A 13,048-nucleotide genomic window follows, 5' to 3' on the forward strand; every position below is an offset into this window, starting at 1 on the left:
TTCACTTTTTCCAGTTTTACATGTTTCTAGGCTAGTTTTTGGAGCTGAATTCGAATTTAGCAACTATTTGAACAGTTACGAAGTAGTTTTGGTGCCTTCGTAACATGTTACGAAGCTGTCAAAGGCGGTTGACACGTATTACGATTACCCGTCACAACCCCTACCGGTTGACCTGACCTGACCTGACCCGACCTGGTCTAAATGCTTTAAGACATCATCTCTGATCAAAACTTACACGATATTCGTGATCAGCACCCCAGAAAACCACATAGCAGCCACACTTTACGACTTTCTAACAGCTCCCGATTTTCTCGGTTTTCGGGTCATTGACCTGACCTGGAAGGTCACCCGATGACCTAGGACCTTAAAATTGGGTATCATCGGCTTCCTCTCGTGACTGGCAACACGCTCGTTTTTTTCGCGAAGCTCTAGCTCGATCAGGGGCCAAACGCGAGGGGGGTCGTACAACCCCCCCCCCCCCCCTTGTGCCGTCGAAGGACGCAAAATGGCCTGTGCCGGCGAGGGTTAACTTTCAGCGGGTGAACAGCAGGGCGCACCAGCACCACGCTACGAGTTCATTTGTGAATCCCGAGAATCGAGTAACGAGTAACGACGTCGACAGTCAACAGTGAAATTGGTAAGCACTTACCACCGATTGTGTGACCATCAGGTTGTATTTCACAATGCCCTATTATATTATATTTGTAGACATTTCAGCTGCACGGGACACGACAGGGGCACCGTAATATGCCAGCGAGTTTGCCCAGAGTAGGGGGAAGCGGGGGTAGCACCGTCATGTGGGAAACACCGCCATCCTCTCTATCGGCAAAACTCTGAATTGTAAATGTAAACACCCGCCATTTCGGTGTCCGAACTAGAGATGCACCAAATTTGCAATTTAATTACCCGCCCCGCCCCGCAGCTACCCCTTGCCCAACCACAACTACCCGCAAGCTGATTTTGGCTGAGCCGAACCCGCAAAAAACCCGCAATTTTAAAAACCTGCCTTTGCAAGAGAAAAATACAGCTGGGTCAATGCTAGAGCTATATAAACCTTACTTGCTTCATTGTTGTGCAGAAAAAGACAGCCAAACAAATAGTAAGGACTTGAAATTGCTATGCTAAGTCCTCAGGAAGTGCACACTGGATAATGGAAAACGAATAATGCATCAATACATTTGAAATTCCTTTCTGAAAAGAATTCAGTAAAATCTTTCTCTCACCTTACCCTTCAGCATTGGCTGAGGATCAAAATTTCACTCTGGTTCCTGTCAATGTTAGGCTTCTGGAATGATACTGTTATCAAAATGAATGTTGATATAAAAAGATATGCGATTTCCAGTTAAAAATAAATAGTGACACGGACGACACGGTGAATAATGCGTATCCGGTCGATCTACACGTAAAACAAATCATGCAAAGGCCCAGCAAAAACCAACTAACCAATGAACCACGCATTTTTGGAAACATGCGTCAGAAGCGTCACCAACAGCTGATTGCAAGGAATGTTACAGCGACTAAATTATTGCAGCCGTAGTTAGTGCGAACTTGTTGCGAAAACACCGTTGTATAATGCATATTAATGTGCCATTCTGATAATATTATTTTACACAACAGCTAAAGTTTTACAATTCAGAGGTTAATCACCGGTTAGGAAATAAAGAGACAGTAAATAGTCATCAATGACAGCTTTCCTTCGCCTCAGAGACCAACAAATTGACGCAGTCAAATGCCAATCCTTGTCAGAATGTCGAAAGTGCGCCAGTATTGTATTGCGTTATGTTTGGGCCGCATGCCAGTCAATATTTTGATTTTTTTTGTAAGGGTAATTGCAGGTAATTGGTGTGTTATTTTCGTAATATAGGGTGGGACAGAACATAGAGTAGGATAGGTAATCAATGAATTTGCATCAAATTTTGTTTAGCTCTTTTTTATGCCGACCAGACGCAAATAAAGTAACATGTGGCATTTGCTCTGATTTTCAACATCAACATCTCATTTTAGTCTGGGTTCTTCCATAATGTATATCTAGTGCACACTGCACATAGACTTCAGTTCAGCTTCCTATAAGTTTGCTTTCAAGTTCTTTTATGTTTTATGGAATGCTTTCATCAGCATTTATTTATGCTTTGTAGTTTGTTGTTTGTACCCTGGTTTGGTCATTGCTAGACTGTGGATGCTATTGCTGGTTGTTTTCAGTTTTGCATTTGAAATGTGCTTCCTTGATATATTTTTATATTTGGTTTTGTTTTAAAAGTTGTTTTGATGAATATTGTATTGTTAACCTGAGCAAATGCACTTGGCATTGTGTTTTGCATCTAAAAAAAAAAAATATAGGTTCTAAAGTCTGACCGCCAAATACCCGCCACACGACAAGTTTTGCTTCTCGAACCCGCCAAAAACCCTGCGGGTTTTGAAAACCCGCAGAAAGCGGGTTTGCGGGTTCAAAAAGGGCATCTCTAGTCCGAACGGAAACGGGACGCCGCGCGTGAGGTAGGTTTCGCTAAGATTTATTTGATTTTGAGATCGCAATTGCCCATATTGTGAATTTCAAACCATCGTTGTAATCATTTGGCATGTTTTAGCAGCAAGTAAGTGGTCATTTCAAGTCAAAATGCCTTGATTTTTACGTTAAATTTGAGGGCATGAAGTGCTCTTCGTTGAGAAAGGAATTACAGAAGAATCGCGTCCCGGCTTGTTTTCCCATCGGAGCGTTGTCGGTCCATGACTGTGTGTGGGGTAACACCGCCATGCTCGGCGGTGCTACCCCAAGGGGTGGCAAAATGGATAAAGCCGCAATGATGATTCACTCAGCTCGGAGAAGAGCTTTAGTTAGGCCGCAAACGTCGTCTGTTTTTTAACCTCACGTTTGACTTCACTGGATGTTTCAAAATAAACGTGAATTTGTCATGCTTTGTATGCATATTGTCCGCAACAAACAGTCTGATCTGTGACAAACTAACAACCAACTCTTGTGTGTCTTATACGAGTTTGAGTTACTATTTCAGACAGCAGTAACGCTTCCAAGGGTGGCTGTCACCGTAAGGCCGATCTGTGGATAACATCGCCATCAGTGGCGGTGCTACCCGCACATTTTTTGGAGGACGGAAAATGCAGGACTTCTTTTCAATGTCTGTGAAGTAGCGAAATTTTATAATGGAGCGCTGGAAACTATGCCAACATGTAGGAAAACATTCCTACTTTCACATGAATGCAAAAGAGCTTCGTTTTTACTACGCATATCAGCTCGGTGAGCAGAAATGCTTAAGGTGGCGGTGCTCCCCCCGCTTCCCCTACATAGTTAGAATAACAATTTGCCCGCCGCGCCGCGCCGTCTTCCGAGATTACCTCTCGGCTCTCAGGGATGCGTCCGGTATCCCAAACCCGACGTCCCGCAGGTGAAATAGGTCCTCCCGGATGGGTGATGATTTTTGTCCGTGGTTTAACCTTCCAGGCGGTGGGGGGGCATTTTTTTGCCCCCCCCCCTTTTAGTTTTTTTTTTCTATATATCTCGAGAAGCGCTGCGCCGATCGTCGCCAAACTTTCAGTACCCTCCCGTGAATAGCTATTGCACATTGTGACCAAAACTTTTTCCAAAGGCTATGATAGATTGGACGTAATGACGTCAGAGTGACGTCATTTCTGCCATTTTCGACCCAAAAAAAGGTTTCGCGAGAAGAGCTGTCAGGCCTACAGCTTTAGAGATACAGAAAAACGTTACAGACGTAAAAGGTGTAAAATTTAGAAGGCTACGAAACTGCCATCCCGGATTTTTGGAATTTTTGGATGATGACCCCCAAAAATAAAAAATAGATTTTTTGTATATAATAGCCGAAAAATCCAAGAAGTTTTTTGAATTTCGAAAAAACCGGAATATATGTGATAGTCCCTACCGCCTTCTATCTACATACCAAATTTGAGAACGATACCTCTTTTTTTGGCCAAGTTATAGCGAAAAAAAAACTTCAAAATTGATGACGTCAAATTTTCAAACTCAATTTTTAGCAATTCTAGACCTCGTAGTGCAAAACAAAGACCACCATTAGACTCCCCGTGACGAGCTGCATCGAATCAATAGGTACCCATTTTATGCAAAAATATCAACTTTGAAATTTGACCTTTTTTGACCTGACCTTGACGTGACCTCCACCAGAAAGTGACCTAAACCGTACCTGATGGTCTTATAACCAACACCATTGAGTTGGAAATGAAAAACTGGCCATACAACATGCATCGCACAACCTTAGTAACGTTGGGTTCATGTGGTGACCTTTGGTGACCTTTGGTGACCTGACCTGTGACCTGACCTGGTATGACCAGTGACTTCTAATAGCAACATATGTACTAGACAACTGACGCCCTATCGCTGATTTTCGACAAAATGCGTTTTACTCGGTGTTATAGCGCTTTCCCTAGAAGCCCCGTGAACGGTGAAACATTTTATCTTTGACCTGACCTGTGACGTTATTGTTGACCCTGAGGTCAATGAAATTTGGTTTCATGCGACAAATTTGACAGGGCTATCGAACGCCGTTTAAATTTTCCGGATCCGTCCAGTAGTTTCGGAGATACGGGGGTCAAAAATGCCCCCCCCCCCACCGCGCGGAAGGTGGCCGGGAGGCACACCGCCTGACAGGTTAACCCGCGCACCGACGTCCGACAGGGGGCGGATATCCGCCCCCCCCCCCCCGAGGTTTTTCGCGAATAACGGGAAATAACGTGAAAACCGCGGCGCGTAGCGCCGCGAAATTTGGTATGACTTTTCTCTCATCAATTTACACATGGTGTGCAAGTTTAAACTTCCTAACTTTTAAGGTCAGGTCACCAGGTCACTTTGAATGACCCAACCTCAAGTCACTTTTTTGCAACTTTGTCACCGTGTCAGAGCTACAGTAGATGACGGAGACCTTTGAAAGTCGGTGGATATTATTAGATTAGGTCATTGGTAGCTACAATTTGTATATCTCGGAATTTTGATATCGATGACCTAAGGTCAGGTCAATTTTTCGACCTCCCCATATTAGGTAGGTAGTCAATGGGGAAAAATCAACTCCCTGTTTTTCCACTAAAACGTGTCAAAATGGCCCCATATACCATACATGACTTCATATACGACCTTCACTACCTTGAGGCGCCTGTTTTGCTGTTGGGCAGCTGTAAGGTCATGTGACGTCATCAGAGGTCACCAAAGGTTTTTTGCCAATAACTCCTTACAGGAACAAGATACAGACGCACGTCTCATTGTGTTCAGCTCGTCAAGGCGCATCGAATGATATACATGATGACCTCGAGGTCACGTGACCTGAGGTCAACCTTTGACCTTGACCTTTCGAGGTCAACATATATATGGTTCGATGCAGATTGACGAGAGGATCACGATGGTGCCCTTAATTTGTTCTTAGCTCGACCAATTCGAAAGTTAGTCGAGAATAACTCTAGGTAGGTATAGGTATATCTAGCGCCGCCATTTTGACTTTTTTTACCCCTGTGACGTCATCTTTGACCTGACCTGAAAATTACTTTTTTGAAAATTGTATCCGTGTGCCTGATTATACCTTTTTAGATCTCGTCCGTGCGTACCCCATGCCGTTTACCGCTTGTCGCTATCTTGCTTCGTTCTCGAGATCTCGGGGGGGAGGCGGTCATCCGCCCCCCCCTCCCCCCGTCGGTTCTAAGTTGGCGCAGACCCCCGTCGGTGCGCGGGCTAAGTTCCTTCCTGCACTATAGGAAAGAACTGTACGCTGGTCAGCTTAATAATAGCCGTTTTCACACGTTTCACGACGGCCATCTGGTACACGTTTGGTGCACATCTGGTGCAGATTAGGTGCGGATTTGGTCAAATCAGGTTCAGTGTGTCTCTTAGTAGCTATCAGCTAGGGCTGCTCTAATTGCTTATAGGTAGGTATTAGAGAGAGAGAGAGAGAGAGAGAGAGAGAGAGAGAGAGAGAGAGAGAGAGAGAGAGAGAGAGAGAGAGAGAGAGGGAGAGAGAGAGGGAGAGAGAGAGGGAGAGAGAGGGAGAGAGAGAGGGAGAGAGAGAGAGAGAGAGAGAGAGAGAGAGAGAGAGAGAGAGAGAGAGAGAGAGAGAGAGAGAGAGAGAGAGAGAGAGAGAGAGAGAGAGAGAGAGAGAGAGAGAGAGAGAGAGAGAGAGAGAGAGAGAGAGAGAGATGTCAATCGGATACCAACTTTTTGGTATACCGATACCAAACCGATACCAACTCGGTATTTGGTATTTCAATCCTAATGTGTTTGGTATTTTGTTGGTAGGTACCTATCATGAACCCTCGCTTATGTTTAAGAGGCTAAGAAATCGGTAAAAAGTTGGTATTTTCCTCATGTTCCCAAGTTGGTTTGGTTTCGGTACCTACTTCTCCACGGTTTTGGTTGGTATTTGGTTTGGTATCGGTATTCCGATTTTCCGTAATTGACATCACTAGTATGGTATGCCTGCTTTGTCATACTATCAGAGAGCATCATCGGTTAAAACACTGAAATAATTTCATGAAATGAAGAGATTTGTTGTAAAAGAGATTAGGTGCAGATTTGGTCAAATCAGGTGCATTCGCCGGAAAGCCCGTCGTGAAACCGGCTATTATATTACTACGGGCTTAGCTCAATAATCAGCCGTCAGGCCTCTGAGGGGCTCACAGTGAAACCAAAAGCCGGATCGAAGTGAACATGATCCTTAACCCTCGCCGGCCGAGGAGGGGGGGGGGGGGCGGGTGCCGCCCCCCCCCCATAGGGTTTTTTCGCGATAGCTCCGAACACGCTGGCGATAGAGCTGAAACTTGGCATACCTGACCTTTGATCCAAGCCGGATCTTTTGACACCAACCGCATTTTTGGGTCAGGTCAGGTCACTGACCTATGACGTCATAAGTGAACCTCTGCACGGTCTTCAGATGTCGCAACTTCGCAACGCCCTCACTGCCAGAGGAGATGTCGCAGGGAAATGAAACTTGCAGGATCTAGTATCCATTATGAGTCCCACAACTTGTATATCTCGGATTTTTCCTAAAGGTCATATGAGGTCAGGTCATTTTCGTGACCTCACCATTATAAGTCAATGGGGAAAAATGAAAACTGCTATTCTGGCGCCGGGAACGATCTCCAACTATCTCAAGCACACAGAATCGTGATTTGATGCACTCCTTGCAAGGTGAGATGCGTCACTTTCGCAATGTTGACCTTGCGTGACGTCATTTATGACGTCATCAAGGTCATATTAGTTTTTCGTCAATAACTCTTGATCAAATTGAGCTTGCGAGTCGGGAAAGCCACCAATGGACTCAGGAAGACCTGCCGAATCGAATGATATGCGACATGATCTCTTTCGACCAGCTTCGTGACCTGGGGGTGCTGACCTAACCTTGACCTGAGGTCAACACCCCAAGTTGACCTGACCCGGACAAAAAGAATATCATTCGACGCGCCTGAGCGAGACGAACACGATGCTGCCAAAATCGGCGCTCTGTGGCCGTTTTTTGCGAAGTTATCCACCAAAAACTGAACCGTACCTTGGGGCACTTGACCTGACCTCAGAGGTCACCGGTTGACCTAGGACCTTAAAATCGGGTACCAATCTCTGCGTCTCGTAACGGCGCACACGCTCGTTTTTTTCCGCGACGCGCTAGCTCCACCAGGGGCGAAACGGCGAGGGGGGGGTCGTACCCGCCCCCCCCCCTCGGCCGGCGCGTATGTAGAAAACCAATAGGTCCGGCGAGGGTCCCGCGCCCCACTGGGGGGGCTATTCATAGCCCCCTCCCGTTTTTCTGCAATAACTTCCAAACCACTTGACATATCGACGCCAAACTTTCAACACCTTCGGCTGCATCAATTTGACACCTTGTTATAAAATATGGACTTCGTAGCTACCATAGCTCGGCCGGAAATGACGTCAGAGTGACGTCATGTTCGGCCGATTTGGACGCAAAACATTGAACCACGGCAATCGCTCCCAGAGGCTCAGTTTTTAAGCTAGATCCAATTTCTTTGCATTGGAGGACTTAGAATAGACTTTGCGATCAAACTGCTATCTCGGAATTTCAAAATATTCAAAATTTTGAAAATTATATAGGTATAATAAAATTCAAAATGCATATTTTTATCTTTTTCTCAAAAACCTGTTGACTTTTCGAAAAAAAACTGAACATATGTGATAGACCACATGCTTATTGCTTACTCTAGCAATTTTCAGCTAAATATCTTTAAAAATGGCCAAGTGATACCTAGGTACGCATTATCATAGGCGGCGGAACGGGGAGGGCACCGGGGCACCGTGCCCCCTTTGATTTTGGCATTTTAACATTAGCCCTATGGGCGTTGCATGGAACGAATGGGACCAAATTAAGTCGGCAGTGCCCACCTTAAAGGGACCCTCCCACCTTAACCCGCGCCCCGTAGGGGGGCCGAAACGGCCCCCCCTGTCCTTTTCGGTCGATATCTCCTAAACGGCTGGAGATATCGCCACCAAACTTTCAGGACCCCTCCGAGCATCAATTTTACACATTGTGACCAAAAATTTTACCAGAGGCTATGATAGGGTGGCCACAAATGACGTCAGAAAGACGTCATGTTCTGTCATTTTCGACCGAAAAAAGACCTTCGCGAGAAGACCTGTCAGGACTACAGCTTTGAAGATACAGAAAAATGATCAAGACATGAAAGGTGTAGAATTGACGGGGCTACAAAATTGCTATCTCGAATTTTTGAAATTTTTGAGTTTTGACCCCCAAAAATCAAAAAAGCATTTTTTGGATATATTCGCCAAAAAATCCAAAAAGTTTTTGGAGTTTCGAAAAAACCGGAATATATGTGATAGTGCCTACCGTCTTCTATCTACATACCAAATTTCAGATCGATACCTCGTTTTTTGGCCAAGTTATAGCGAAAAAACTGTTCAAAAATGATGACGTCAAATTTTCAAACTCAATTTTTGGCAATTCTAGAACTCGTAGAGCAAAACGAAGACCACCATTAGACTCGCCGTGACGAGCTGCATCAAATCGATACCCATTTTATGCAAAAATATCAACTTTGAAATTTGACCTAATTTGACCTGACCTTGACCTGACCTTCACCAAAACGTGACCTAGGCTGGCCCCAAAGGCTGCCTAACCCACATAATCGCATTTGTCATGTAAAATGGACCATAAAACATGTATCACACGACACATTCATATTGTGACCCCCGGTGACCTGACCTCGCTGTGACCTGACCTGGTATCAGTGACCTCAGATAGCAAAGTATGTGTTTGACGAACAATGTACCATCGATGTTTTTCAATAAATTACCAATTTACTCGCTTTCACAGCACATTTCTTGAATTGCCTGTGAACGGTGAAAATCTGACCTTTGACCTGACCTGTGATGTCATCGGTTTGACCTAGGTCAATGAAATTTGGTCACAAGGTAGTTCCCGGGTGGGGCTATCGAACGCCGTTTGAATTTTGAAAATCGGCCGTTAACTTTCCGAGATCTTAGGGGGGGGGCCGAAACGGCCCCCCCCCCCCCCTACGGGTGGTAGGGTCCGCCGGTAGCCCTACGGGGCGCGGGTTAACATTAGTTTTGAGTTGAGATAGCCAAATTGGTGGCCATGGCCTGAAAATACCGGTTTGGGCATTCACTTTACAACATCGAAAAATGCTTTAATTCGGAGATATGGAATTTCAAACTTGCAGTTTTCGGATTCTAAGGGGCTAATGCATTGGTATGCCCCCTTAGAATTTGTGACGTCAGCGGAGATCTAACGATTTTTGAATCTTTTACTAAAACGTTTGGCAGCACGCGCGGTGGTATATGCTGCTTTGCGCGCAACAAATGCCGCACTTTCAAATAAAGTCGCTAGGAACAGCGGAGATCCCAAAAAGTAAACAAAAGTAAAAGTCTAATATCTTGAAAACCGGTGAATATTTTTCGATGAAATTTGGTAGATATTAATTTTTGCTCTTTCTGAACCGAGCGACATCACTTTCATGTCAATTCATTAACTTTTTTGAAGGTGGGAGGGTCCCTTTAATTGAAGGTGTTCCGCCGCTACTGCGCATTATTGCACAAACTTCACAATTATAAATTTTTAAAATCAATTTTCAGTACGTATTTGACATCATACACCAATATAAATAGCGTCATCGTGTTCCTGAGCTCAACTGCATCCAATACACACCTTTTTTGTTGAAAAATGTTAACTTCAAAATTTGACCTTTTTGACCCGAAAGTGACCTGACCTGAGCTAAATTCAACTCAAGTACAACTCAAGGTACAAGTTTGGCAGCCTCAGGGTATCTAAAGCATCTAATTATTCACGAGTATGTAAACCAAAAATGAGCTTGATCTGACTTGTAAGACGGCGGCCAGAGCCCAAAATGTGAACAAGCCAAAATGCTAATAATTTCTCCTTTGACCTGACCTGTGACGTCATCGCTGACCTCAAGGTCAATGAAATTAGGTTTCGCTCGACAGTTTTTCCGGGGCTATCAGACACCGTTTGAATTTTGACGATCGGCCCAGTAGTTTCGGAGTTAGGAGGGGGGCTCCGAAGTGCCCCCCCCCCCCCCTGTAGGGCGTGTTATACGCAGACCCCAGTGGGGCGCGGGTTAAAATGCATAAGCCTCTTAGCTATTCTGAGAATGGAAAGTTTTTATCCCAAGGATTCGATTTAGATATTTTAGAGGTAAACATGACACAACACCAGGAATTTCATACAAACAGTGTATTGGCGTTTGCAGACAAACATCACAATTGGCTGGGTTCAGCGCTGACTTGGCACGACCTTAAACGGTGCCGGCTTCAGAACGAATGAAGGGTTTTTTACATCCTCCAAGAAATCGTGGGTCTCTCCCTCCGGCCAGGCGAACGAGAAGTTCTGCAGGAGTCCCGTCAGAAAGAGGAACAGCTCGGCACGCGCCATCGCCTCCCCGAGACACTGTCGCTTGCCGACTGAGAACGGCATCACATTTCTGTCCGGCTTGAACTGTCCCTGCGCATCGACGAACCTCTCGGGCCGGAACTGAAACGGCTCGGGAAAGAGTTCGGCGCTGCAGTGCACCGAGTAGGCGTTCCCGATCACCTGTACTCCGGCCGGGAGGTGGTAGCCTCCCACGGTGACGGGCGCCGTGGTCTGGTGCGGCACCAGTACCGGCGCCACGTTGGCCAGCCGCTGCGTCTCCAGGATGACGGCCTCGGTGAAGGGCAGCCGCTGCCGGTCGGCCAGTGTCGGCGGCTGCTGGCGGCCCACCTCCGCATCCAGCTCGGCCTGCAGCCGGCGCTGCACGTCCGGCCGCTGGCAGAGGAAGCCCAGCGCCCAGCGCAGCGTGTTGGCCGTCGTGTCGTTGCCGGCGATGAAGAGGCCGCGGAGGCACATGAGCAGGTGCCAGTCGGTCACGCTCTCCGGGCGGTGGTGCTGCTCCTGCAACATGGCCTCCATGTAGTCCCGCGGCTCACCAGTCAGGTTCAGGTCCTTTCGATGCTCCTCCAAAGCTGGCGTAAATGCCTGACGAACCGTCTCACCGAATTCTCTTTCCTTTTTCGCCCTGTTGAATACGAACTCTGGGAGGATCGCTCTCAGCCACGGGTAGACATCCAGTATGACGAGCTTGGCCGCGTAGTTGACGCCCTCCATCATCTCCTGTATCATGTTCTGGATCTTGTGGTCGGTGATGTCCAGCTCCTCCGAGGCCATCAGCTTCCAGAGGATGTTGACCACCGCGACGTTGAGCGTTTGATCAATTTCTACGGCTCTTCCGATGTTGGGCGTCAGGAACTGATCCATGTAGCCTTTGATCTGATGGTGGATGTAGGTCTCTATCCTGGACTTGCCCATGCCGAAGTTGCGCAGGTGGTGCAGGGTGAGCCGCCGCGAGTACTGCCACAGCGCTCCCTCCGAGAAGGCCAGGCCCTGGCGGCGCACGACGAACTCGGAGAGGGCCGTGTCGGGCCGGCCGGCCACCTCGCTGCGACCGAACGCCTCGCGGATCAGGTCCGGCCTGCTGAGCACCACCTGGTGCAGCGGCCCCAGCCGCACGTGGTAGATGCCGCCGTACCGCTCCGCCCAGCGGCTGTACGACCAGTGGCCGTGACCGACGTCAAACGACAGCGCGCTGCCCACCCATGGCAACAGGGGAGGGCCTGAAAACACACAAGTGCGACTTTTTATCAGACGTTTAAAGCTGGACAAGTGCAGCTTTTGTCAGACACCATGGCACTGCTGAGGCCTGAGGGACAACCGATCAGCCATACAGTTGTTTGCGCTCACTGCTCGGAATTAAGCTGCGCAGGCCTCTCCGTTTGCCCGCCTCTGGCCGTGAGGTGCCTACGCTAGCCGTCTGGTGGCCCGACATCCTAGACCAGCAGTGCGGCCAGCAGTTGTTTTTTTTTGGGGGGGGGAAGGTAAGCTCTTTCGGTCTGACGAGACTATTTCAGAGCCGGAACGATGACAGGAATTATGGGGAGACATTGGTCTGGGCGGGAACCATAGTGAGTCGTCGGGGCTGAGCCCATCCAGAAGACAGGACACCCAGCACCCTAACACTCACTGCACCCGGCTACAGGTTTGCTCCTCTGGGAGCTTCCCGCATGGGATAAAGTTGCCTGTCCAGCCCGGAGCAGGGGGTCGAGGCGTGGAGGAGAAGGATTTGAGTTTGACTATCCTGAGGACGGAAACAACGAAACGGTTAGCCTGAGCAGTGGGCCCTGTGGGTAAAGTACTGACCGTGAGGTGCCCACGCCGGTCGTCTGGTGGTCCGCCAGCCCCACACCAGCAGTACGGCCAGCAGGAGGCCCAGCAGCAGCGGCAGCGGCACGGCCATGTCGGTCGCCGCCCCTCTGCAGTCTGCCGCTGGACGGACACGTCCAACCGGCGGCTATCGGGGGCTGGCAACTGGACGGCGGATAAACAACCTCTCGGCAGAGACCATCCCGAGCGTCCGTCCGGAGGCCCTGAGCCGCGCCGGCTGCGCTCCGGGGGACGTTAGCTGATAACAGGGTACGATATCTGGACAACTGTCGGTCAGTTGAATAACAGAGCTGACAAGTAGTGTGGTTCTTGGGCCT

General features: G+C 47.9%; 2 protein-coding genes across 2 annotated transcripts in view; both read right to left on the reverse strand.

Moving 5' to 3' along the window:
- LOC122383262 (F-box/LRR-repeat protein 5-like) overlaps positions 1-1,435 on the reverse strand; it is a 51,285-nt gene extending 49,850 nt beyond the window's left edge. Inside the window, exon 1 of the mRNA XM_043369516.1 lies at positions 1,224-1,435. The gene's annotated coding sequence lies outside the window, so the exon portion shown is untranslated. The remainder of the gene's footprint in view (positions 1-1,223) is intronic.
- Positions 1,436-10,694: 9,259 nt separating this feature from the next.
- On the reverse strand, positions 10,695-12,953 carry LOC122383263 (cytochrome P450 2J4-like). Its single transcript, XM_043369518.1, has 2 exons — positions 12,708-12,953; positions 10,695-12,124 (listed from the first exon to the last, which is right to left on the reverse strand). The coding sequence occupies exons 1-2, from the start codon at positions 12,802-12,804 to the stop codon at positions 10,749-10,751; spliced, it is 1,473 nt and encodes a 490-aa protein (XP_043225453.1). The 5' UTR covers positions 12,805-12,953; the 3' UTR covers positions 10,695-10,748.
- Between the last annotated feature and the right edge of the window lie 95 nt (positions 12,954-13,048).

Source organism: Amphibalanus amphitrite, unplaced genomic scaffold (assembly GCF_019059575.1).
Source record: "Amphibalanus amphitrite isolate SeventyFive unplaced genomic scaffold, NRLGWU_Aamphi_draft 000159F_arrow, whole genome shotgun sequence".
Lineage (NCBI taxonomy): Eukaryota > Metazoa > Arthropoda > Thecostraca > Balanomorpha > Balanidae > Amphibalanus > Amphibalanus amphitrite.

Bases quoted from the DNA above. Each gene is read 5' to 3' on its own strand.
- LOC122383263 (XM_043369518.1), bottom strand. From the start codon at position 12,804: ATGGCCGTGCCGCTGCCGCTGCTGCTGGGCCTCCTGCTGGCCGTACTG. The intron at 12,125-12,707 runs GTCAGTACTTTA...GTGTGTTTTCAG, and splicing joins ACCGGCGTGGGCACCTCACG to GCCCTCCCCTGTTGCCATGG.